General features: G+C 38.1%; 1 protein-coding gene across 1 annotated transcript in view; it reads left to right on the forward strand.

Annotated features, from left to right (window-relative positions):
* LOC127848365 (paramyosin-like) overlaps positions 1-27,017 on the forward strand; it is a 59,495-nt gene that overhangs the window by 23,726 nt on the left and 8,752 nt on the right. The window contains exons 15-23 of the mRNA XM_052380787.1: positions 51-240; positions 2,316-2,370; positions 3,596-3,741; positions 5,741-5,857; positions 11,856-11,938; positions 12,772-12,859; positions 15,309-15,525; positions 20,236-20,345; positions 21,670-21,737. Of these exons, the coding sequence (XP_052236747.1) occupies positions 51-240; positions 2,316-2,370; positions 3,596-3,741; positions 5,741-5,857; positions 11,856-11,938; positions 12,772-12,859; positions 15,309-15,525; positions 20,236-20,345; positions 21,670-21,737 (1,074 nt within the window). The remainder of the gene's footprint in view (positions 1-50; positions 241-2,315; positions 2,371-3,595; positions 3,742-5,740; positions 5,858-11,855; positions 11,939-12,771; positions 12,860-15,308; positions 15,526-20,235; positions 20,346-21,669; positions 21,738-27,017) is intronic.

Raw genomic sequence — 27,017 nt, forward strand, 5'->3', positions numbered from 1 at the left:
TGTGTTCTATGTATCCATTATGGGTGCTCCATGTTCTTAATATCCAATAGGGGTGAGGCCGGGATCCGTAAGATAGAACAACAGCACAAGGATCAACTACACAGCATACAGCGGGACACGATGCGTATCCTGCGAGCAATCATGCACTTCCGAGATCACATGCAGACCTGTCTCGAGAAAGAGAACCTTGTGGATCAGGCGCAGGCGTTGACCGAACTTGGAAGCATCACCAAGGACAAGGTCAGCCTTCTATTTGAGCCTTGATCTGGGAAAACAGAGCTTAATGCATGTGTGTTAAATGTCACCCCTACTTAGCCTGTTCAGTCCGCACTGGCTGATCAGGGATGACACTTTCCACTTTGATGGAATTCTTTGTTTCAAGGAAGTCTTCTTAGCAAAATTTCAATTTAGCGGAAAGTTGCAATTTGCACAGGCTAATCTGGGACAACATTTAACACACATGCAATAAGCCTGGTTTTTCTAGATAAAGACTTATTGGTTGCCATTACAACTAGCAGCAGTTAGATATTTGTTGTCTGTGGCAATGAAAGACTTCTGTAGAATAATGAGCTATTCAAATATAACAATCCCAGTGTATATAGAAGAAAAGGGGTCAGTTGAAATATATTCCTGTTGTGGTAATAGCAAATGTTCATGATTTGAATCTTAAAACCTTTTCTTTATTGTTAATATTTTGTCAATGAACAACTAACAGATCACTTGCAAACATTTAATTTATATTTTTTTATGCCCCCGGTAGGGTGGCATATAGCAGTTGAACTGTCCATCAGTCAGTCAGTCAGTATGTCAGTCAGTCCGTCCGAAAACTTTAATGGTCATTCATTTTTCAATATTTAACATAGCAACTTGATATATGGCATGCATGTGCATCTCATGGAGTTGCACATTTTAAGTGGTGAAAGGTGAAGGTCATCATTCAAGGTCAAGGTCAAAAGTCTAATATATGGGGTCTGTCCGTCCGTCCGAAAACTTTTTACATTGGTCATAACTTTTTCACTATTGAACATAGCAACTTGATATTTGGCATGCATATATCCTGGAGCTGAACATTTTGAGTGGTGAAAGGTGAAAATCAAGCTCATTCTTCAAGGTCAAATGTCAAATATTTCGTCCGTCCGAAAACTTTAACTTTTTAAATATTGAAGATAGCAACTTGATATTTGGCATGCATGTGTATCTCATGGAGCTGCACATTTTTAGTGAAAGGTCAAGGTCATCATTCAAGGTCAAAGGTCAAATTTTGCAATATTGAAGATAGCAACTAGATATTAAAAATGCATGTGTATCTCATGGAACTGCACATTTTTGAGTTGTGAAAGGTCAAGGTCATCCTTCAAGGTCAAGGTCAAAGGTCAAATTTTGCATTATTGAAGATAGCAACTCCATATTTGGCATGCATGGGTATCTCGTGGAGCTGCACATTTTGAGTGGTGAAAGGTCAAGGTCATCCTTTAAGGTCAAAGGTCAAATATATGGCTTCAAAGCAGTGCAGTAGGGGGCATTGTGTTTCTGACAAACACATCTCTTGTTAGAAAATTGTTCCAGCGCCGTTTAACTTTCATTATGATTAATTAGCAAATGTAATCTAAATACTCAATAATTATGTAATGTTTGTAACTTAATGAATACTATCGGATATTAAAATTCTATATAAATTTATTAAACAATATTATGTATAAATAATAATTGAATTTTCATATTATACATACTGCGTATTGATTTGGACGTGGACAGACAAAGAAGGCGTCTAATCATGTAGTCATTTGTGGAATGTGACTTTACGACGATCATCCCGATCAAGTCACGATCTGAAAAAGGTTTTGATTGGGGCAGATCGAGGTGGATCTGAGTCTAAATCAAGCAATTTGGCAAATTATGGTCTTCGACTTTTTTTCTTCTTGTTTCTTGTTGGCCATGATCCCGCTACGCTTGTTTTGAGCATGTTCAAATAAGCGTGGCGAGAGCGTAGAGCTCTCCGATCATGAAGACTCTACCGTGATCATACTGCGCTTATGAAGACTCCACTACGTTTCTCCTGCGATTTGTCACGTTCGACCACTATTTTGGCCACGCTTTGATCGTAGTAGAAGCGGCGTCTATGTGTGAACGGGGGGTTACATAATTACTGATGAATTTGTGAAAGTAGAATAGTTGTTGTATATTTGGATAAAGGAACTGTACATACAGAAATTGAAAAAGATATTAATGCATATCATATTACATATAGACACTAATACATGTGTTTTTAAATTCCCTGAATCTTGCTAAATTTGAATTTAGCATTATCATTTCAGATTTCTCAGGATGCAAAAGATGCGTTGGTTGCTGTTGTAGGGGTGGTAGTAGAATGTAAGTGATCAACTCTATCTATTTCCGTTTTGCCAACAGTCTGCTTGCAACAACACTTTGATTCTTGTAGCAGTTGTATCCGTCATTCAGGCTCTCTAAATGAATATTTTTATCATTTTTTACTAAAACCTAAATTTTTTCTTTAATCTCATGTGGATCAAGAATAATTGAAACTGCAGATCTTTGACATGTTAATTACATTTTACTGTTTAACCCTTTCTCCCATAAGAAGCATAGTGACAATTGCTTTTGCAGTTTGTTCAGGTTTTATGCTGTTTGTTACTCATCAGTAACTAAGGGTTGGAAATAAAGCCTTTAAAACTTGAATTTAGTAAGAGAGGTATTTAAGTAAATGTACCTTTGTAAGGGACTACAAATGGGTCATAAAGCATATCCACGTGGTAAAGGGTTAATCTAGCAGTTTCAATATTTGTGCTGGGTCTTTTCTGGATCTACCTGCATATGGCTGGGCTTATTACCCTGTACTGCAGGTTTGATTATCTGCCCCTTTCTCAATTCTAATTTTGAATTTTTTTCTAAAGATCTTTTCTAAAGATCTTAAGAACGCTTCAACATTGTGGATCAAACCCGTGACCACCCTGCTTGCTTGACTGACATAATATTCACTGCACTATGGAGACCTATCTTGACTGACATAATATTCACTGCACTATGGAGACCTATCTTGACTGACATAATATTCACTGCACTATGGAGACCTATCTTGACTGACATAATATTCACTGCACTATGGAGACCTATCTTGACTGACATAATATTCACTGCACTATGGAGACCTATCTTGACTGACATAATATTCACTGCACTATGGAGACCTATCTTGACTGACATAATATTCACTGCACTATGGAGACCTATCTTGACTGACATAATATTCACTGCACTATGGAGACCTATCTTGACTGACATAATATTCACTGCACTATGGAGACCTATCTTGACTGACATAATATTCACTGCACTATGGAGACCTATCTTGACTGACATAATATTCACTGCACTATGGAGACCTATCTTGACTGACATAATATTCACTGCACTATGGAGACCTATCTTGACTGACATAATATTCACTGCACTATGGAGACCTATCTTGACTGACATAATATTCACTGCACTATGGAGACCTATCTTGACTGACATAATATTCACTGCACTATGGAGACCTATTAAACAATACTTTTGCCATTGTGTTCACGTACAGATCTCCACAATCTAGAGGGTATCCTCTCCAACTCCCTACTGGCCCTCAAGATGCTCATGAAACAACAGGTTGAGCGCCTCGTGGAACAGGAAGTGCAGCTACGGCTCACCAAGGAGAGGCAGGAACGCACTATCAAGGAAGTACAGGTATCTAACCTTTGAGAAAACAGGGCGTTGAAATACAGGTATCTAGCATTTGAGATAACAGAATGTTGAAGTATCAGTATCTAATCTTTGAGATAACAGGGCCATGAAGAACAGGTATTAACTTTCGAGATAACAGGCTGGTAGCTCAGAGAAAATGGGGCTTATGTATCTGTGTAAATTCACCGTCAAGGAGGAACAGGTATCATATAATTGAGAAAACAGCGCATTATTCATTTTATAAAGTGTTGTCCAAGATTAGCAAAGGCAGTCTGCACAGGCTAATCAGGTAGGACACTTTCCATTGTGAAGCGCCTTATCAAGGACAAATGGGTATTTATGTGAGCCAGGCTCTAAGATAACAGGGATTTATGTGCGTGAAGTGATGTCAGAGGTTAGCCTGTGCAGTCTGCTTGACACTTTGTGTCTTGTTCTGAGAAAACTGGGCTTAATTCATGTGCGTAAAGTGTTGTCCCAGATTAGCCTGTGCAGTCCGCACAGGCTAATCAGGGACTACACTTTCCGTCTAAACCTGATTTTCGGTAAGGAGGGACTTCCTTGAAACTAAAAAAAACATTAAAGCGGAAAGTGTCGTCATGCGTCATGTGCAATACCAGTCTCTAAATGTCTTAGGTCAAGGTCACAATGAGAGGTCAAAGGTCAAAGTTTTTTTCTGACTGCAATTTTGTTATTCATCAGTAAATGGCCCTTTTAAAAACAGGACGTATTATAGTTTCACTCTTGCCGGGCGGACGGCGGTGTCCTATGCAGTGTCCACTCTCTAATTCAAATAGTTTTCATCCGATCTTCACCAAACTTGGTCAGAAGTTGTATTTAGACAATATCTAGGTCAAGTTCAAATATGGGTAATGCCGGGTCAAAAACTAGTTCACGGGGTCACTTAGTGCATTTCAAGGATTAAGCTTGGTGTCCGCTCTCTAATTGAAGTAGTTTTTATCCGATCTTCACCAAACTTGGTCAGAAGTTGTATTTAGACAAAATCTAGGTCATGTTTGAATATGGGCTAATGCCGGATAAAAAAACTAGGTCACGAGTCACTTAGAGCATTTCAAGGATTAAACATGGTGTCCCCTCTCTAATTGAAGTAGGTTTCATCCAATCTTCACCAAACTTGGTCAGAAGTTGTATCTAGACAATATATAGGTCAATTTTGAATATGGGTCATGCCAGGTCAAAAACTAGGTCACGGAGTCACTTAGTGCATTTCAAGGATTTAGCATGGTGTCTGCTCTCTAATTGAATTAGTTTTCATCCGATCTAAACCAAATTTGGTCAGAAGTTGTGTCTAAGTGATAATTAGGTCAAGTTCAAATATGGGTCATGCGGGGTCAAAAAACTAGGTCATGAGGTCACATAGTGCATTTCAAGCATTTAGCATGGTGACCCCTCTCTTATTGAAGTAGTTTTCATCCGATCTTTACCAAATATGGTCAGAAGTTGTGTCTATATGCTATGTAGGTCAAGTTTAAATATGGGTCATGGTAAAGTTATGAAGTTGTCTAAAACATTCAAACGGGCGTATCTTGTGACAGTTTGGCAGTCTTGTTTTTTAATTGAATTACTACAAATAAGCACCATCAGGAGTATACATGTTGGGTGTTGCACTCTTACCTCAAAGGTCAAGGTTATGCATAGAAGTCAACATTTATATTTGGCCGTAAAACATCTGTACAATTCCTGCCTCACCCATAACTTTGCTGTATATTAATGAATTTTTTATTAAATGTAACCCATCAGGATTTGATGTGTCATATGTAACACCGGTCTCCTTGTCTCAAATGGCAAGGTCACATTTAAAAGTAACAAGTTAAAGTCAAACATGAAAAAGCTTGTGTTCGACATAAGTGAAGTTTTGAGATGCAAAAAGAGTGTGGGGGCATTTACTCTTTAATTATAAAACTTTAAGTATAATAGTAAAAGGAAAATCTCATAAATGTGGGATGTATGTTTCTAATGTAACATAATGACTCTGTCTTTGCAGAAAAAGGATCGTATGTTGAAAGGGAAGCGTAAAGATGTTGGTGGAATTGCAAAGAGGCTGAAAAAGGCCAAGAACAAGCTGAAGAAAGCCAAGCACGACATTGAGTTTCTTTCCAACGTAAGATTAAATCCTCATTGAGTTCCTTGCCTTTATAAGATTACAACCTCATTGAGTTCCTTTCTTACTTACGATTACATGCTCATTGAGTTCCTTGCCCTTATAAGATTACAACCTCATTGAGTTCCTTTCTTACTTAAGATTACAGCCTTATTGAGTTCCTTTCCCATGTAAGATTACAGCATCATTGAGTTCCTTTCCCATGAAAGATGACAGCCTCATTGAGTTCCTTTCTTACTTGAGATTACAGCCTCATTGAGTTCCTTTCCCATGTAAGATTACAGCCTTATTTAGTTCCTTTCCCACGAAAGATTACAGCCTCATTGAGTTCCTTTCTTACTTGAGATTACAGCCTCATTGAGTTCCTTTCCCACCTAAGATTACAGCCTTATTGAGTTCCTTTCCCACGTAAGATTACAGCCTCATTGAGTTCCTTTCCCATGTAAGACTCTTAAGATAACAGCCTCATTGAGTTCCTTTTCCACGTAAGATTACAGACTCAAAGAGTTCCTTTCCCACGTTAGATTACAGCCTCATTGAGTTCCTTTCCCATGTAAGATTACAGCCTCATTGAGCTCCTCTCCCATGTAAGATTACAGCCTCATTAAGTTCCTTTCCCACGTAAGATTACAGCCTCATTGAGTTCCTTTCCCATCTAAGACTACAGCCTCATAGAGTTCCTTTCCCGTGTTAAATTTAAGCCTCATTGAGTTTCTTTCCCACATAAGATTATTAGATAACAGCCTCATTGAGTTCCTTTCCCACCTAAGATTACAGCCTCATTGAGTTTCTTTCCCACATAAGATTACAGCCTCATTGAGTTCCTTTCCCTAGTAAGATTACAGCCTCATTGAGTTTCTTTCCCACATAAGATTACAGCCTAATTGAGTTCCTTTCCCTAGTAAGATTACAGCCTCATTGAGTTCCTTTCCCTAGTAAGATTACAGCCTCATTGAGTTCCTTTCCCACGTAAGATTACGGCCACATTGAGTTTCTTCCCATGTAAGATTAAAGCCTCATTGAATTCCTTTCCCATGTAAGATTACAGCCTCATTGAGTTTCTCTCTCATGTAAGATTCTAAGATAACAGCCTCATTGAGTTCCTTTCCCACGTAAGATTACAGCCTCATTGAGTTCCTTTCCCATGTAAGATTACAGCCTCATTGAGTTCCTCTCTCATGTAAGATTCTAAGATAACAGCCTCATTGAGTTCCTTTCCCACATAAGATTACAGCCTCATTGAGTTCCTCTCTCATGTAAGATTCTAAGATAACAGCCTCATTGAGTTCCTTTCCCACGTAAGATTACAGCCTCATTGAGTTCCTTTCCCACGTAAGATTACAGCCTCATTGAGTTCCTTTCCCACGTAAGATTAAATCCTCATTGAGTTCCTTGCCCTTATAAGATTACAGCCTCATAGAGTTCCTTTCTTACTTAAGATTACAGCCTCATTGAATTCCTTTCTTACTTAAGATTACAGCATCATTGAGTTCCTCTCATGTAAGATAACAGCCTCATTAAGTTCCTTTCCCACGTTAGATTACAGCCTCATCAAGTTCCTTTCCCACGTAAGATTACAGCCTCATTGAGTTCCTTTCTTACTTAAGATTACAGCCTCACTGAGTTCCTCTCATGTAAGATAACAGCCTCATTAAGTTCCTTTCCCACGTAAGATTACAGCCTCATCAAGTTCCTTTCCCACGTAAGATTACAGCCTCATTGAGTTCCTTTCCCTAGTAAGATTACAGCCTAATTGAGTTCTTTTCCCTAGTAAGATTACATATATGAGACTCATTTTTGGAAAACTGGTAGCATGTAAGTTAAAGGGGTTGATTCACGGTTTGGTAAATTGACAAAATAAAAAAAAATGTTTCAGATTCTCTTTTCAGTGTTATTATGATATTTGTGAGGAAACAGTAATACTGAACATTTACCATGCTCTAAAATATTCATAATATGCATCTTTTGACGATTGAAAAACCTGAAAATTATAAAGCGTTGCAATGCAGAATGATTGAATAATTTGGAGAGTTCTGTTGTTGTCGTTATTTTTTGTGACCCTACAAGGATTGCTTATTTTAAGTATAAAATACATCAATAATTGTATGAGCACGGATGTCCGAGAATTCTATGCGATAGACTTTTATTCCAGGGGTCAGTGATTTCGAGCCCATTTGAGGTTTACTTTTTTTCTTTCTTTAATTTTTTTTTTTTTTTTTTTTACTGAAGGTGTTTAGATCCGATGTTTACATTTATCAATATAAAGCATTTAATGACAAACTTTAATATATGCCAAAATCTGTGAAAAGGCCCCTTTAACTGTTGGACCTGATTAGCCAGGCATAGTCAGCACAGGGCCCCTTTAACTGTTGGACCTGATAAGCCAGGCATAGTCAGCACAGGGCCCCTTTAACAGTTGGCCCTGATTAGCCAGGCATAGTCAGCACAGGGCCCCTTTAACAGTTGGCCCTGATTAGCCAGGCATAGTCAGCACAGGGCCCCTTTAACAGTTGGCCCTGATTAGCCAGGCATAGTCAGCACAGGGCCCCTTTAACAGTTGGCCCTGATTAGCCAGGCATAGTCAGCACAGGGCCCCTTTAACAGTTGGCCCTGATTAGCCAGGCATAGTCAGCACAGGGCCCCTTTAACAGTTGGCCCTGATTAGCCAGGCATAGTCAGCACAGGCTTATCAGGGATACAACTTTCTGCTTTTGTACGATTTTCTAATTAGAGGAAGTATCTTTTAAATGAAAATCCAGTTTAGGCTAAAAGCGTCAGCCTGTGCAGACTGCACAGGCTAATCTGCAACACTTTTTGCACATGAATTAAGCCCGGTTTTTCCAGAACAAGGCTTTTATAGTCTTACAAAGGAGGTGTTTGATCAGAATTGTTTAATACTTTTATAATGTTGTTTATTGCCTGGATAAAAAGTATCATAAAATTGACTTGAATCCTACGAGTATAGCTAGAAGTATGTTCATGCAAAAATTGAGACTATTAGAAGAAAAAAAACACTCCAAACATATCATCTGGAGAGAGTATTGTTAAAATTCAATAGTATTTGATTAGCTCATGTGAGAAAAAAATGCCCTCGTGTGTGGCTTTCTAGCTTTGTCAGTCGTCAAAATTTTTCTTTAGATGACATCTCCACCTAAGCTGCTTTGTTGTTTTTAGTCCCCTGCCGGGAGGGACTTATAGTTTGGCTCTGTGTGTCTGTCAGTCTGTCACACTTTTCTGGATCCTGCGAAAACTTTAAGTTCTTCATATTTTTTCATGAAACTTGAAACAGATGGCAATATAGCTATTATGCATGTCATTTCATTTTGTTCCTACGTCAAAAATTCTGGTTGTTATGACAACAAATAGACTAGAAATATTGCTGAAAAAGGTGGATCCTGTGATAACTTTAAAAGTTCTTCATATTTGTTCATGAAACAAGGACAGATGGCAATATGGAGATTATGCATGTCATTTCATTTTGTTCCTATGTCAATAATTCTGGTTGCTGGGTGGTGAATCCTGCGATAACTTAAAAAGTTCCTCATATTTTTTCATGAACTAATTAACATGGTAAACTACATTCTTTCAATTAAATTTAACAAAGACAATCTCTCTAAAAAAGCTGCCAGTAGGGGACTTGGCAATATAAGTCTTGTTTTATATAAAACTTTAGAACAATGATCTTTGGGTGACTTTCTTTCCAAGTTATTCACTTTATTTTTGTCCACTGCATATGTATAAAGCTACATCACCCAAAATAGATGTTAACAATAGAAACTTAAAACATCTTACATTTTAAATATTTCAGGATAAGATAAAAGCATGATACAAATGTATGGCAGTATTTTACATTTAATGATCTTCAATAATTGGAGCAATCTGCACATTACCACAGACTTTCTATGTGCTACCCTGTCCGTTATAAAGTCATGAAGGTTTCCTGATGTCATAAGCAGACAGGATAGATCCTCACCCATCCATTTTGTTCCTTCTTATTAAATTACCAGAAAAATACGCTTCCAACATCACAAAAAAACATACAATATCCCAATTGCTGTAAGAAAAAATCCCAATTAAAGGTTTCAAAAAAATAAATGGGGGTGGTGGGAGGGTGGTTAATTAAATGCAACAAATAGTTAATTTTCTATATAGCTTGAAATTTAGTTAAAATGATATTAACAACTTGACAACACTTAGTTATCAATTATAAAGTATTTGTTAGCAACAAATAAATAACACCAATTTCCCAATCTGAAGACTTAAAAACACAAATTTTCCCAATTTCAGTTTTTTTTTCCCAAATTTTAGCCGATTAGGCTGGTACTTTACCCACTTAGCCAAAAACAATCGCTATGACCAGATTTCATATTCTCAGGCTTGTCTGTAGCTACACCAGCTGCATTTGCAATAACACTAGGGATGGCAACGAATACTGATTTTGGTATTCGAATATTCCGTCATCCTTCCGAACGAATATTCGGATATTCAGTCAACATCTGTTGGAAAAAATCAACAAAATCAACTTTGTTTACCGTATCATTTCTCTATGAATTGTACTTTTGTTTTTACCGAAAGTTCACCGGAAGTGACTAAATAATGACACAGCATTGCAGATGCTAATTCAAAGTTGATTTTGATGATTATTTTTTATCAGATGTTGATCGAATATTCGTGAATATTTGTTTAAAAGCTTGATTGAACAAAGGAATTAGACTTTTTCTTCATTGAAAGGGAGATGGGTAGGGGAATCGGCGAATTGGAAGGAAGGTGGGTCCATTCTTGCGGGAATTGAGCGGTAACAGCCACGTCTAGCTTTCAGTGTTAATAGACGCCAATAATTTCAAAACGTTCATATACATTTGATAATTTTGGGTGACATTTGTTTATTTTGATATTGAGACCGTTTATAGCTAGATGTAATTGTTAAAATTGAATGATAAAAATTGTTTTTAAACTTTTAATATTGTACAAATTGGACAAAATACCAAAAACATTTCTTTAAGTAAAGTACCTGATTGAATATTGAGTACAGTAATTAATTAAAGTTTGGACCTTACTATACGCAAATACTCATTAGAGGTTGAGTAAATTATTTTCAAAAAGCTTTTTTTGATTGGACAACTTGATTGTAACCAAACGATACGCATTTACTCAATTTAATTAGAGCAACAAAAAAACATTTACATTGGAGAACGCGATTTACGTCAATCAAAAATCTTTTGCATAAGTTCTTATTTGTTTTTTAAACCAAGTCGGCTTTTCCTTTACTCATTTAATCTTTGATCATATTAAATGTAATTCGAGTCATTAGATCAAGTGCGGGTCGGTGTTTAAATTGCCGATGCGATTTGCACCTATCATAATTTTGACACAAAGTCACTGTCTTTGGTCAAATAAAGTTTCCTAAAGGTAGGCAATTAGCGGGTTTTATGACATGTGTACTGTCATCACCATAGCGACGCATTATTGCAACTACCGACATAAACACTATGAGATGAGGAACGACTTTTTTAACAATGTTTGAAGCAAATTTCACGAATACAAAGTCTTTGAAATTACACGATTTTTTATTATTATTTTTTTTCCGAATATTTGATTCGGAAAATACTATTCGAATATTCGGTGCGGGACCGAATATCATGTATTCGGATATTCGTTGACATCCCTAAATAAAACCCATTGATATATTGAGTAGCTTATATGTGTCTTGTTCTGAGAAAATGGGACATAATGCATGTGCGTAAAATGTTGTCCCAGATTAGCCTGTGCAGTCTGCACAGGCTAATCAGGGACAACACTTTCCGCTTAATCTAGATTTTCTGTAAAAAGAGACTTCCTTTAAATGAAAAATACCATTGTAGGGGAAAGTGTCGTCCCTGATTACCCTGTGCGGATTGCACAGGCTAATCTGTGACGACACTTTACGCACATGCATTATGCCCAGTTTTCTCAGAACGGGACTCATATGATAGCATGTATTTTCCATTCACAATACCAGGACAAGCGCTACCTGGACCTGCTGGGGAGATACAGCTACATGATGAAGATATATCAGAAGATGCAGCGAGAAATGGAGACACTGTGAGTATATATCAGAAGATGCAGCGAGAAATGGAGACACTGTGAGTATATATCAGAAGATGCAGAGAGAGATGGAGACACTGTGAGTATATATCAGAAGATGCAGAGAGAGATGGAGACACTGTGAGTTAGCCCTTTCCCACTCAGAAGCAAAGTGAAAATGGCTTTTGCAACCAGCATAAAACCAGAACAGCCTGCGAGTTACTCGCAGTCTGTACAGGTTTTATGCTGTTTGCTGATCATCAGTATCTTAAGGTTGAAAATGAAGCGTTTAAAACTTGATTCTAGTAAAGAAGATTTTAAATGTAATTAGATTTTCTTGAAGGGATTACAAACACGTCAAAGTGCGTTTATAAGGGATAAATGGTTATCCAAAACAGTATGAAGGTTTCCAATACAGGTTGAGGTTATCCAATGCAATATGAGGGTTTTTATTCCCTTCTTCCTACCTGTTAACTCTATACCACTTAGATACCTATTTTCACGCATTTGTAGACCCTCCGAAAGTTAAATTTCATAAAGGCTTTTCTTACAAGATTCAAGTTTTAAAGGCTTCATTCCAACCTATAGTTACTGATGAGTAGCAAACAAACCTGAAGGGGGGGGGGCTACCCCAACCTGTCATGATAATGGCGACAGGGCATATAGTGGTATGTATGTCTGTGTGTGTGTGCGTGTTGATGTATGTATTTATGTGTATGGCAATTCATATCCGGCTCATAACTTTTTCGTTCCTTTTTGGATTTTCTAAATAAATTGTCAAATATTAAGATGGCATTTCATGCGCAAACTGAAAAAAAACAAACTTACTATTTAGCCTATCATGTTTGTAGGCAGAGTGACTTCCAGCAGACCATGCAGAAAAAACTGGATGAAAGGGAAACTTTGGTCATCTCACAGATGAAGATGCAAATAAAACAGGTTGGATATATGTCAGTATCTTATTGCTCTTCGATTTAGTGTGTTTTCCTGATTTTCATACTGACAATATCCCTTTTTCGTTACTATAACAAGTGTTTTTAGTGTTTTCTTTGTTATGCCTCCCTTCGAAGAAGAGGGGGTATATTGCTTTGCACATGTCGGTCTGTCGGTCGGTCCGTCCACCAGGTGGTTTCCGGATGATAACTCAAGAACGCTTAGGCCTAGGATCATGAAACTTCATAGGTACATTGATCATGACTCGCAGATGACCCCTATTGATTTTGAGGTCACTAGGTCAAAGGTCAAGGTCACTGTGACCCGAAATAGTAAAATGGTTTCCGGATGATAATTCAAGAACGCTTATGCCTAGGATCATGAAACTTGATAGGTAGATTGATCATGACTCGCAGATTACCCCTATTGATTTTCAGGTCACTAGGTCAAAGGTCAAGGTCATGGTGACCCGAAATATTAAAATGGTTTCCGGATGATAACTCAAGAACGCTTATGCCTAGGATCATGAAACTTGATAGGTAGATTTACCATGACTCGCAGATGACCCCTATTGATTTTGAGGTCACTAGGTCAAAGGTCAAGGTCACGGTGACCCGAAATATTAAAATGGTTTCCGGATGATAACTCAAGAACGCTTATGCCTAGGATCATGAAACTTGATAGGTAGATTGATCATGACTCGCAGATGACCCCTATTGATTTTCAGGTCACAAGGTCAAAGGTCAAGGTCATGGTGACCTGAAATAGTAAAATGGTTTCCGGATGATAACTCAAGAACGCTTATGCCTAGGATCATGAAACTTGATAGGTAGTTTGATCATGACTTGCAGATGACCCCTATTGATTTTCAGGTCACTAGGTCAAAGGTCAAGGTCACAGTGACAAAAAACATATTTGCAAAATGGCTGTCGCTACAACTGAGAGCCCATATGGGGGGCATGCATGTTTTTCAAACAGCCCTTGTTGCTGTAGCAGTGATAGTGTGTTAACTGGTTTTCTTTGTTGCCAAGGCGATGTTTGTGTTTTGTGCTTGTTTCTTGGTTACTGTAACAACTGGTGTGTTTTAAAGATGTTTATTTAGTTGGTAAAGCTACAAGTGTGTTTTGAGTGTGTTTCTTGGTTTGTAGAATAATCTTTAGAACATCTTTTACCATGCGGTTTTTAAGTTTGTTTGTTTTTCTCGCGGATCATAATTTGTTTTTGTGAGAACCTTTTGTCTGTCATTTGTCATCAACATTAATCTTGTGAACCCAATTTCTTATAAATTGCCAAATACTCATTCACTGATGTCCTGGAGGAAACTATGATAATCCTTTTATTGAGGTGGGCAGTTTTCCTTATATGTCTATAGTTTAACCTTGTGAGCACAGTTGAAAGCAGATGATAGTTCAATCATCATGAAACTGACACAGAAAATTTATTCTTATGATTTCTCGACTGACATCGTTCCAAAATGGTTCTGGTCTGTTGAAAATATGGTTGCCAGGGAATGTGGCCAGATTAGCTCCCTTTTTGGGCAGTGCAATCTTTTAACACAAATTGATGTTTAAACCCTTCTGGAAAAAGTGTGCAAAACGTATGTTTAATTTATGTTTTGCGTGTGTTTAACGTGGCGGTATTGGCACTGTGTTTTATGTGTGTTTTTTCTTACCAAGTGAGTTTTTTACCACATCAAAAAACAAACAGGAACTGCGTCAAATGTGCGCTTTATGTGGGTTAAAGTGCGCTTTTAACTTGATACGAAAAAGTATGCTTATGACTGTGTCAAAATGTGCGCTTTTATGTGGGTAAAAACTGTGCTTTTAAGTGAGTTTATGTGTGTATTTGTATAAGTGTGTTTTTTGCTACTTTTCATGTGTGTAAAATATGTGATTTTATGTAGGTTAAAAACTGCGCTTTTAAGTGCATTTAATGTGAACTTTTTAAAGTCAGTACTGATAAAAAGCGCACATTAAACAAACTTTAAGCGAAGTTTAAACCCACATAAAAGCACACATATTGGTAAAATGTGAGCTTTTTGGCGAGTTTTAACTGCACTCAAGTGAGTTAAAAAGCACATATTCAACTCACTTATAGCGCAGTTTTAACCCACATAAAACGCACATTTTACGCACATGAATGGCAGTCAAAAACGCACTTTTAAATGCACACATGTGCGTTTAAGACTTCTTTTTGCCTGAACAAAGTTTCTTTTTGCCTGAACAAAGTAGATTCAATTGCATGATGTCAAAGTTTTAAAATGCAGATATGCAATAAAAATGAAATGTAGGTATACTAGTATATTTTAAATTATTACAAGATAAATCAATTTTACTCTTGATCAAGTTTGTTTTCTTGGTGGCTTAATAAACATGTGTGTTTTCTGAGTTGCTAAAGAGATAAGTATGTTTTCTTGGTTGCTTAATAAACATGTGTGTTTTCTTGTTTTCTACAGCAACGAGTGGTGAATGAAGAGAATCTAAGACTGACAATCATGGACCAGCGAGAGAACCTTCGTATCCTGGCACGGGCGTATGAGGACAACAAGATTTCCCGAGATCTCCTCGCCTGTGCCAAAGCCATGATACAGAAAACCATGGAAATTCCCGAGATACGGTTACGGAACCTTTTTGAGCAATACATTACCTTCAGAGCTATCCAGGATGCCAGACGTAAGCTCTTGTTACAGCAAAATTAAGGATACGTTGATTGGTGTGTTAAGTCTCATATGCTTTCAGGATTTCAGTTGTTAAACATGATAAATATGTTTTTTTAATGGATTGATTATTTGGAATTTTAGATAGAAAATATTTTGTTAGTCCAGCTGTCACACTTTGTGTTGCTACTGTAGATTTCAGAAGTTTTTTATCCAATTTTGATGAAACTTGATCTGCAGTATCCCTGAAGGGTTGACACAAGCATTGTAAAGACTTTTGAGTCTTATGACTTTTCAGGGAGTTATTACCTTTTGCTTATTAATATGTAAGTTTGTATTTCTGCAGGAGATTTCAGACCCTAATGATCTTAATTTTATAAACCTTGATATGCAACATCCATATATGGGCATGTGTACACAAGTAGCTCCAGTTCACAGATTTTTGAGGGAATTATTGATTTGATGAATATTTCATACTCAAGTGGATTTTTTGCTATACCCCGCCACAGGTGAAGGGATATAGAATTGGCGTTGTCTGTCCGTCAGTAAGTCCATCTATCCGTCCCACTGTCACAGATGGCAATATCTCAGAACTATACAAGCCATCAACATGAAACTTCATGGGTGTATAGATATCAATGAGGAGAAGTGGCGGGAGATATCAATGTAATGTATTTTCTGTTTTCTGGTTGAGATCAAAGGAACTAATTATGTGAATTTGATGAAAATTTAAATGCTTTCCTTAAGGGATGAATGTGCTCTTATTGTCAAGTTGCTAGGCTGTGTTGCTTTGTCAATAAATTATTTCCCGTTGAATAATAATAACTTTAAGCCTTTATAACATGTCATATGCACCAAGCCTTTTGGGTGGACAAGGGTATGTTTTCAGGTTGTTCTGCTCAAATGATAGTTGAAGCTGTTATTTGCCCTTTTATTGAGTCTTGTTCTGAGAAAACTGGACATAATGCCTGTGTGCTAAGTGTCGTCCCAGATCAGCCTGTGCAGTCTGCACAGGCTAATCAGGGATGACACTTTCCGCTTTTATGACATTTTTCATTTAAATGATGTCTCTTCTTAGCAAAAATCCAATTTAGGCGGAAAGTGTTGTCCCTGATTAGTCTGTGCTGACTGCACAGGCTAATCTGGAACGACACTTTACGCAGATGCATTATGCCCAGTTTTCTTATAATATTACATTTTCTAATGTATTATGTGTTTGTTTTTCACATCACAGGAACTTACGAGAATGTGAAAAACTTTCTATACACACCATCCTTTCAGATTGTTGTTTTGTAACACTCCAGTAAGTTTCCAGGGAGTAACTACCACTAAAATACAAATTTCTCTCAACACAATAAACCCACAGGTTTACAAAGTGCATCCTTGGAGAGATTTACATTGTTCCATTGAGATTCTCATCCATCTTGATAATCTTTGTATGTTGTCATAATACCCATGGTAAGTTGATGAGTTGCAATTAAATCTTGATTAAATGCATGTGGGTCAAGTATTGTCACAGAGTTCACGCAGGCTGACCCAGGACGATATGTAGCACCTAGACTTGTTTTGTTGATTGAAAGATACTTTTTTTTTAAACAAAAGATAGGATAAAATCAGAAACTGTTCACAAAAGATAGGATTAAATCAGAAACTGTTCACAAAAGATAGGATAAAATGAGAAACTGTTCGCAAAAGATAGGATAAAATCAGAAACTGTTTACAAAAGATAGGATAAAATCAGAAACTGTTCACAAAAGATAGGATAAAATCAGAAACTGTTCACAAAAGATAGGATAAAATCAGAAACTGTTCACAAAAGATAGGATAAAATCAGAAACTGTTCACAAAAGATAGGATAAAATCAGAAACTGTTCACAAAAGATAGGATAAAATTAGAAACTGTTCACAAAAGATAGGATAAAATCAGAAACTGTTCAGACTGATCAGGCAAATCTGTGACAATACTTTAAGCACATCTTTACAGGTTGCAAAATACTTTAAGCTTGGTTTCTCATAGACCTTTAGCCAATTGTATAAATCTGGATAACCCCTAAATAGCTGATAACTCTGGGTTATCTTCAGTTTTTGGATACCTTTTTTGGTAAGCAAATGTATAAACAAATAGATATCCGTGCATGTTTTGGTAATGTTTTGGATAAGATTTAGCAAAAGTATTTGACTTAAGTTATCTTTATCGAAATAAAGGTTATCTTTTTGATTGGCGTAAGTTATCCATATTTTTTCAATTGGCTGCAGCTCAATATCAACTATCCGTATTATTATACCCCCACAAACAAAGTTTAGGGGGGTATATAGGAGTGAACTTGTCTGTAGGTTGGTCGGTCAGTCGGTCGGTCTGTCTGTCGGTTCGTATTAAGTGTCCGCTCTCTAATTCAAGTAGTTTTCATCCGATCTTCACCAAACTTGGTCAGAAGTTGTATCTACATAATTTCTAGGCCAAGTTCGAACATGGGCCTTGCCAGGTCAAAAACTAGGTCACGGGGTCACTTTGTGCGTTTTAAACATTCAGCATGTTGTCCGCTCTCTAATTCAAGTAGTTTTTATCCGATCTTCACCAAACTTGGTCAGAAGTTGTATCTACATGATGTCTAGGCTTAGTTCGAACATGGGCCTTGCCGGGTCAAAAACTATGTCACGGGGTCACTTAGTGCGTTTTAAACATTCAGCATGTTGTCTGCTGTCTAATTTAAGTAGTTTTCATCAGATCTTCACCAAACTTGTTCAGAAGTTGTATCTAGATGATCTGAAAGCCAAGTTCGAACATGGGCCTTGACGAGTCAAAAACTAGGTCACGGGGTCACTTAGTGCGTTGTTTAACATTCAGCATGGTGTCCTCTCTCTTATTCGAGTAGTTTTCATCCGATCTTTACCAAACTTGGTCAGAAGTTTTATCTAGATGATCTGAAGGCCAAGTTTGAACATGATCAAAAACTAGGTCACAGGGTCACTTAGTACGTTTTACCCATTGAGCATGGTGTCCGCTCTATATTTCAAGTAGTTTAAATCCGATCTTCACCACACTTGGTCAGAAGTTGTAACTAGATGATGTGTAGGTCAAGTTCGAACATGGGCCATGCCGAGTCAAAACTAGGTCACAGGTCACTTAGTGTGTTTTAAACCTCACCATGTTGTCCGCTCTCTAATTCAAGTAGTTTTTATCCAATCTTCACCAAAATTAGTCAGAAGTTATATCTTGATAATGTCCAGGGCAAGTTTGAATATGGGTCATGCCGGGTCAAAAACAAGGTCACAGGGTCACTTAGTGCCTTTTAAACATTCAGCATGTTGTCTGCTCTCTAATTCAAGTAGTTTTCATCAAACCTTCACCAAACTTGGTCAGAAGTTATATCTAGATGATATCTAGGTCAATTTTGAATATGTGTCATGCCAGGTCAAAAACTAGGTCACGGGGTATCTTAGTGTGTGTTAAACCTCACCATGTTGTCTGCTCTTTAATTCAAGTAGTTTTCATCCAATCCTCACCAAGCTTGGTCACAAGTTTTATCTAAATGATGTTTAGGCCAAGTTCGAACATGGGCCATTCCGGGCCTTAAACTAGGTCATGGGGTGACTTAGTGCGTTTTTTAACATTCAGCATGGTGTCCGCTCTCTAATTCAAGTAGTTTACATCTGATCTTCACGAAACTTGGTCAGAAGTTTTATGGAGATGATCTTAAGGCCAAGTTAGAACATGGGTCTTTCTGGGTCAAAAATAAGGTCAAGGGGTCACTAAGTGCGTTTTAAAAATTGAGCATGGTGTCCGCTGTTTTTTGTGAAGACGACATGCAAAATATTATGTGTCAATGCGGCATGTGGGGATATTTGTCACGTCTGTGACAAAGCTCTAGTTATAATACAAGTGGAGCTAGGTACTTGTTTTATGTTCCCCACCACTATAGTGGGGGACATATTGATTTTGCCCTGTCTGTTGGTCTGTCTGTTGGTCTGTTGGTTTGTTTGCGCCAACTTTAACATTTTGCAATAACTTTTGCTATATTGAAGATAACAATTTCATATTTGGCATGCATGTGTATCTCATGGAGCTGCACGTTTTGATTGGTAAAAGGTCAAGGTCACAGTCATCCTTCAAGGTCAAAGGCCAAAAAAACTAAATCAAAGCGGCACAGAAGGGGACATAGTGTTTCTGACAAACACATTTCTTGTTTTGTAATCCTTTCCCAATCGGAAGCAAAGTGAAAATGGCTATGTGCAAACAGCATAAAACCAGAACAGTCTGCAAGTAACTCGCAGTCTGTTCAGTTTTTCTGCTGTTTGCTGCTCATCAGTATCTTAGGGTTGGAGATAAAGCCATAAAAACTTAAATCTAGAAAGAAAAGACTTGAATTAAATTTAACTTTCTAAGGGAATACCAGTCTGTCAAAAAACGTGTCTAAGTGGTGAAGGGTTAACAATGCCGTACTAGGGCTTGTCACAGTTGTTCAGAAGGCCTGCACCCCTACCATCCGCATGCAAAAATTGTGTGCGTGTTTAAGTGTTTACCTAGGAGCATTAATCCTTCCCATCATAAGGAACAATACATGTATGTTTGAATATCAAAAAGTGTGTAACTCTTTTGGACCAGTTTTTTATTGTAGACAGACATTCATTGTGATAAATATTTAGTCCCTTTACTTGTTAGGGGGAGTGGGTGGGGTAGATTTTGGTGCTAGTAGTGCCAATCTGTTCTCTGTTTCTATGTCTACAGAGCGTGTTGAGAAGGTATTAGAAGAGGAAGAGGACCTAGCTATTGACACTCGCAATGAGATGCAACTTTACCTGGCAAATATGGATGGGCGATTTAACTCCAGCATGAAGGTATCTTTCCATATTCCGTATAAAAACATGTTTAATGGTTCAGCCTTTTATTTACTTTTTTTTTTCCTTTTGAATCTTTGACTTTCTATAAAACTCATGTTAATTACTTCAAGTGAATCATCCTATTTAGTGTGAGTTCATAAGCCAGATGTTGCAATACATGTATTGCTTCACATTTCAGCTCATATTCCTAATGATTTCCTGATTTCCATTCTTCCTCCTTGCAGACAAGTTCAATTCTTCCTCCTTGTAGACAAGTTCAATTCTTCCTCCTTGCAGACAAGTTCAATTCTTCCTCCTTGTAGACAAGTTCAATTCTTCCTCCTTGTAGACAAGTTTAATTCTTCCTCCTTGTAGACAAGTTCAATTCTTCCTCCTTTTAGACTAGTTCAATTTTTCCTCCTTGTAGACAAGTTCAATTCTTCCTCCTTTTAGACAAGTTCAATTCTTCCTCCTTTTAGACAAGTTCAATTCTTCCTCCTGTTAGACAAGTTCAATTCTTCCTCCTTGTAGACAAGTTCAATTCTTCCTCCTTTTAGACAAGTTTAATTCTTCCTCCTTGTAGACAAGTACAATTCTTCCAACTTTTAGACAAGTTCAATTCTTCCTCCTTTTAGACAAGTTCAATTTTTCCTCCTTTTAGACAAGTTTAATTCTTCCTCCTTTTAGACAAGTTCACATTTTCATTTCTTTCTCATTTAGAACAAGGTCCTATAATCAATTCTTACTCCTTTTAGACGTGTTCCTTCATTTTGTTCTCCCTCCTTTCATGTGTGTTTGTATGTTCAATTCTTCCTTCTTTCAGATAAGCTCCTTTGTTTAGTTCTGTTCTCTTCAATTCTAGTTTCTATTTTCACCTATGTTCACTTGAATTTCTTTCAGAGAAGTTCCTATGTTTAGTATTTCCTCCTTTCAGATGAATCCTTACATTCAGTTCTTACTCTTAAATTCTTCTTCTATTCATATGAGCCGTGCTCTGTGAAAAGGGGGTTTAATGCATGTGCGTAAAGTGTCGTCCCAGGTAAGCCTGCGCGGACTGCGGGGATGACATTTTCTATCTAAATTAGAATTTTGCTAAGAAGAGACTTTCTTGAAAAAAAAAATATCTCAAAAGCAGAAAGTTTCGTCTCTGATAAGCCTGTGCAGACTGCATTAAACACCCTTTTCACAGAACACTGCCCAACTATAACTGCTCCCTTTTACTGTTTGCTGTCTGAGTTCTTCCATTGTTTTACTTTGAATACTTTTCAAACAAATATTGAAGTGTTTTATGTTTCAGGTTCTGATGTAGGTATCAGACATTAAATTCTTCCTTAATTTACAGGTTTGGAGAAGCAAAATGAAGCAACTGGAATCAGAGAAAAGAGAAATGAACCATAAAATCTTTAAATTGTAAGTATTGATTTTTCTATGCCCCTCTCCAAAGAAGAAGGGGTATATTGTGTTGCTGGATGTCTGTCGGTCTGTCTGTTTGTAGACCAGTCTGTCTGACGGTAAACCAGTTCGTTTCCGAACCATAACCTTTCAACAAATTGACTGATTGGCTTGATACTTCACATGTACATTGGCCTTGGACAGTAGATGACACCTATAGAAATTGTTGTCACTAGGTCAAAGGTCATGGTCACTTTCACAATAAGTTGGAAAATCCTTTCTGATCAATAACTTGTCAACGAATCCACAGATTGGCTTGATTCTTCCCATGTGCATTGGCCTTGGAAAGTAAATGACCCCTATTGAAATTGGGATCACTAGGTCAAAGGTCAAGGTCACTGTCACAATAAGTGTGAAAATTGTTTCTGATAATAACACATGAACAAATTGAATGATTGGCTTGATACTTCACATGTGCATTGGCCTTGGACAGAAGATGACCCCTATAGAAATTGTGGTCACTAGGTCAAAGGTCATGGTCACTGTCACAATAAGTGGGAAAATCCTTTCTGATCAATAATGAACCTTGGACAGTAGATGACACTATTGACATTGGGGTCACTAGTTCAAAGCCCTGTTTGGGGGGCATATGTCTCGATCTGCAGAACTCTTGTTTCTACCTGTCTTTTTAGTTCTCTAATAGGTAGCCATAATGGCGTAGATCAATTCCAAGCTTTTGGTACCTTATTTTCTCAGAGTTGAGTGATGTAAAGTGCTATTTATGAGGTTAGTATCCAGGCTGTTCAACTTAACCCTTTCCCACTCAGAAGCAAAGTAAAAATGGCTTTGATTAACTCACAGTCTGTTCAGGTTTTAGTCTGTTTGCTGCTCATCAGTATCTAAGGGTTGGAAATGAAGACTTAAAAATTTGAATCTAGTAAGAAGTCTTTAATTAAATTAAGCTTTCTGAGGAAATACAAATGCGTCAAAATATGATTTTCAGTGGTAAAGGGTTAAACAACTCAGGTATTTTAGGTAAAAAATTAAACAGAATTTAGGAACATAGTTGTAGACAATGCATTTAATGTAATGTCAATGCATATTAAATACTGATGACCTTGATCAGTCAGAGGACATGACGCAAATGAAATGCTCAAAATATTATGTCGAAATAAGTTGAAGATACACATGATTTCTAATGGCTGTAAAAAGCCTTAAAGAAGGTAAAGTATTTGTTGAAGTGAAAATTATTTTTAAGTTATTTCTGTGCATGTAACTGGATGTGTTTTTTCCGCAAGAATCATTAAAGTTATCCTTCTGAAAGGAATTCTCGAAGTGTGAAACATGTTTAAAAGGTTTATAAATTACAAAATAAATCAGCCTCGCTCTGTGAAATAGTCGGTTTATATGTGGTCCCAGATTAGCCTGTGCAGTCTTCACAGGCTAATCAGAGACAACACTTGCCGCTTCAACTGGATTTTTGTCAAGAACGGTCGTCCTTTGAACGAAAAAAATCGGGTAGTGTCGTCCCTGATTAGCCTTTGCAAACTGTACAGGCTAATCTGGGACGATATTTTAAGAACATGCATTAAACCCCCTTTCCAAAGAGCGCGGCTCGTATACATGTACTTGTTTCTAAGTCTAAGCTACCCAACCAACTACATGTATGTGTCTCTGTCCATACAAGAGTAAGCCTAAGCTACCCAACCAACTACATGTATGTGTCTCTGTCCATACATGAGTAAGCCTATGCTACCTAACCAACTACATGTATGTGTCTCTGTCCATACATGAGTAAGCCTATGCTACCTAACCAACTACATGTATGTGTCTCTGTCCATACATGAGTAAGCCTAAGCTACCCAACCAACTACATGTATGTGTCTCTGTCCATACATGAGTAAGCCTATGCTACCTAACCAACTACATGTATGTGTCTCTGTCCATACATGAGTAAGCCTAATCTACCCAACCAACTACATGTGTGTGTCTCTGTCCATACATGAGTAAGCCTAAGCTACCCAACCAACTACATGTATGTGTCTCTGTCCATACATGAGTAAGCCTAAGCTACCCAACCAACTACATGTATGTGTCTCTGTCCATACATGAGTAAGCCTAAGCTACCCAACCAACTACATGTATGTGTCTCTGTCCATACATGAGTAAGCCTAAGCTACCCAACCAACTACATGTGTGTGTCTGTCCATACATGAGTAAGCCTAAGCTACCCAACAAACTACATGTATGTGTTTGTCCATACATGAGTAAGCCTAAGCTACCCAACCAACTACATGTATGTGTCTCTGTCCATACATGAGTAAGCCTAAGCTACCCAACCAACTACATGTATGTGTCTCTGTCCATACATGAGTAAGCCTAAGTTACCCAACCAACTACATGTATGTGTCTCTGTCCATACATGAGTAAGCCTAAGCTACCCAACCAACTACATGTATGTGTCTCTGTCCATACATGAGTAAGCCTAAGCTACCCAACCAACTACATGTATGTGTCTCTGTCCATACATGAGTAAGCCTAAGCTACCCAACCAACTACATGTATGTGTCTGTCCATACATGAGTAAGCCTAAGCTACCCAACCAACTACATGTATGTGTCTCTGTCCATACATGAGTAAGCCTAAGCTACCCAACCAACTACATGTATGTGTCTCTGTCCATACATGAGTAAGCCTAAGCTACCCAACCAACTACATGTGTGTGTCTCTGTCCATACATGAGTAAGCCTAAGTTACCCAACCAACTACATGTATGTGTCTCTGTCCATACATCAGTAAGCCTAAGCTACCCAACCAACTACATGTATGTGTCTCTGTCCATACATCAGTAAGCCGAAGCTACCCAACCAACTACATGTATATGTCTCTGTCCATACATGAGTAAGCCTAAGCTACCCAACCAACTACATGTATGTGTCTCTGTCCATACATGAGTAAGCCTAAGCTACCCAACCAACTACATGTATGTGTTTGTCCATACATGAGTAAGCCTAAGCTACCCAACCAACTACATGTATGTGTCTCTGTCCATACATGAGTAAGCCTAAGCTACCCAACCAACTACATGTGTGTGTCTGTCCATACATGAGTAAGCCTAAGCTACCCAACCAACTACATGTATGTGTTTGTCCATACATGAGTAAGCCTAAGCTACCCAACCAACTACATGTATGTGTCTCTGTCCATACATGAGTAAGCCTAAGCTACCCGACCAACTACATGTATGTGTCTCTGTCCATACATGAGTAAGCCTAAGCTACCCAACCAACTACATGTATGTGTCTCTGTCCATACATGAGTAAGCCTAAGCTACCCAACCAACTACATGTATGTGTCTCTGTCCATACATGAGTAAGCCTAAGCTACCCAACCAACTACATGTATGTGTCTCTGTCCATACATGAGTAAGCCTAAGCTACCCAACCAACTACATGTATGTGTCTCTGTCCATACATGAGTAAGCCTAAGCTACCCAACCAACTACATGTATGTGTCTCTGTCCATACATGAGTAAGCCTAAGCTACCCAACCAACTACATGTATGTGTCTCTGTCCATACATGAGTAAGCCTAAGCTACCCAACCAACTACATGTATGTGTCTCTGTCCATACATGAGTAAGCCTAAGCTATCCAACCAACTACATGTATGTGTCTCTGTCCATACATGAGTAAGCCTAAGCTACCAAACCAACTACATGTATGTGTCTCTGTCCATACATGAGTAAGCCTAAGCTACCCAACCAACTACATGTATGTGTTTGCCCATACATGAGTAAGCCTAAGCTACCCAACCAACTACATGTATGTGTCTCTGTCCATACATGAGTAAGCCTAAGCTACCCAACCAACTACATGTATGTGTCTCTATCCATACATGAGTAAGCCTATGCTACCCAACCAACTACATGTATGTGTCTCTGTCCTTACATGAGTAAGCCTAAGCTACCCAACCAACTACATGTATGTGTCTCTGTCCATACATCAGTAAGCCAGATCTACCCAACCAACTACATGTATGTGTCTCTGTCCATACATCAGTAAGCCTAAGCTACCCAACCAACTACATGTATGTGTCTCTGTCCATACATGAGTAAGCCTAAGCTACCCAACCAACTACATGTATGTGTCTCTGTCCATACATGAGTAAGCCTAAGCTACCCAACCAACTACATGTATGTGTCTCTGTCCATACATGAGTAAGCCTAAGCTACCCAACCAACTACATGTATGTGTCTCTGTCCATACATGAGTAAGACTAAGCCACCCAACCAACTACATGTATGTGTCTCTGTCCATACATGAGTAAGCCTAAGCTACCCAACCAACTACATGTATGTGTCTGTCCATACATGAGTAAGCCTAAGCTACCCAACCAACTACATGTATGTGTTTGTCCATACATGAGTAAGCCTAAGCTACCCAACCAACTACATGTATGTGTCTCTGTCCATACATGAGTAAGCCTAAGCTACCCAACCAACTACATGTATGTGTCTCTGTCCATACATGAGTAAGCCTAAGCTACCCAACCAACTACATGTATGTGTTTGTCCATACATGAGTAAGCCTAAGCTACCCAACCAACTACATGTATGTGTCTCTGTCCATACATGAGTAAGCCTAAGCTACCCAACCAACTACATGTATGTGTCTCTGTCCATACATGAGTAAGCCTAAGTTACCCAACCAACTACATGTATGTGTCTCTGTCCATACATGAGTAAGCCTAAGCTTCCCAACCAACTACATGTATGTGTCTCTGTCCATACATGAGTAAGCCTAAGCTACCCAACCAACTACATGTATGTGTCTCTGTCCATACATGAGTAAGCCTAAGCTACCCAACCAACTACATGTATGTGTCTCTGTCCATACATGAGTAAGCCTAAGCTACCCAACCAACTACATGTATGTGTCTCTGTCCATACATGAGTAAGCCTAAGTTACCCAACCAACTACATGTATGTGTCTCTGTCCATACATGAGTAAGCCTAAGCTACCCAACCAACTACATGTGTGTGTCTCTGTCCATACATGAGTAAGCCTAAGCTACCCAACCAACTACATGTATGTGTCTCTGTCCATACATGAGTAAGCCTAAGCTACCCAACCAACTACATGTATGTGTTTGTCCATACATGAGTAAGCCTAAGCTACCCAACCAACTACATGTATGTGTCTCTGTCCATACATGAGTAAACCTAAGCTACCCAACCAACTACATGTATGTGTCTCTATCCATACATGAGTAAGCCTATGCTACCCAACCAACTACA

Source organism: Dreissena polymorpha, chromosome 10 (genome assembly GCF_020536995.1).
Source record: "Dreissena polymorpha isolate Duluth1 chromosome 10, UMN_Dpol_1.0, whole genome shotgun sequence".
In the NCBI taxonomy this organism is placed as follows: Eukaryota; Metazoa; Mollusca; class Bivalvia; order Myida; family Dreissenidae; genus Dreissena; species Dreissena polymorpha.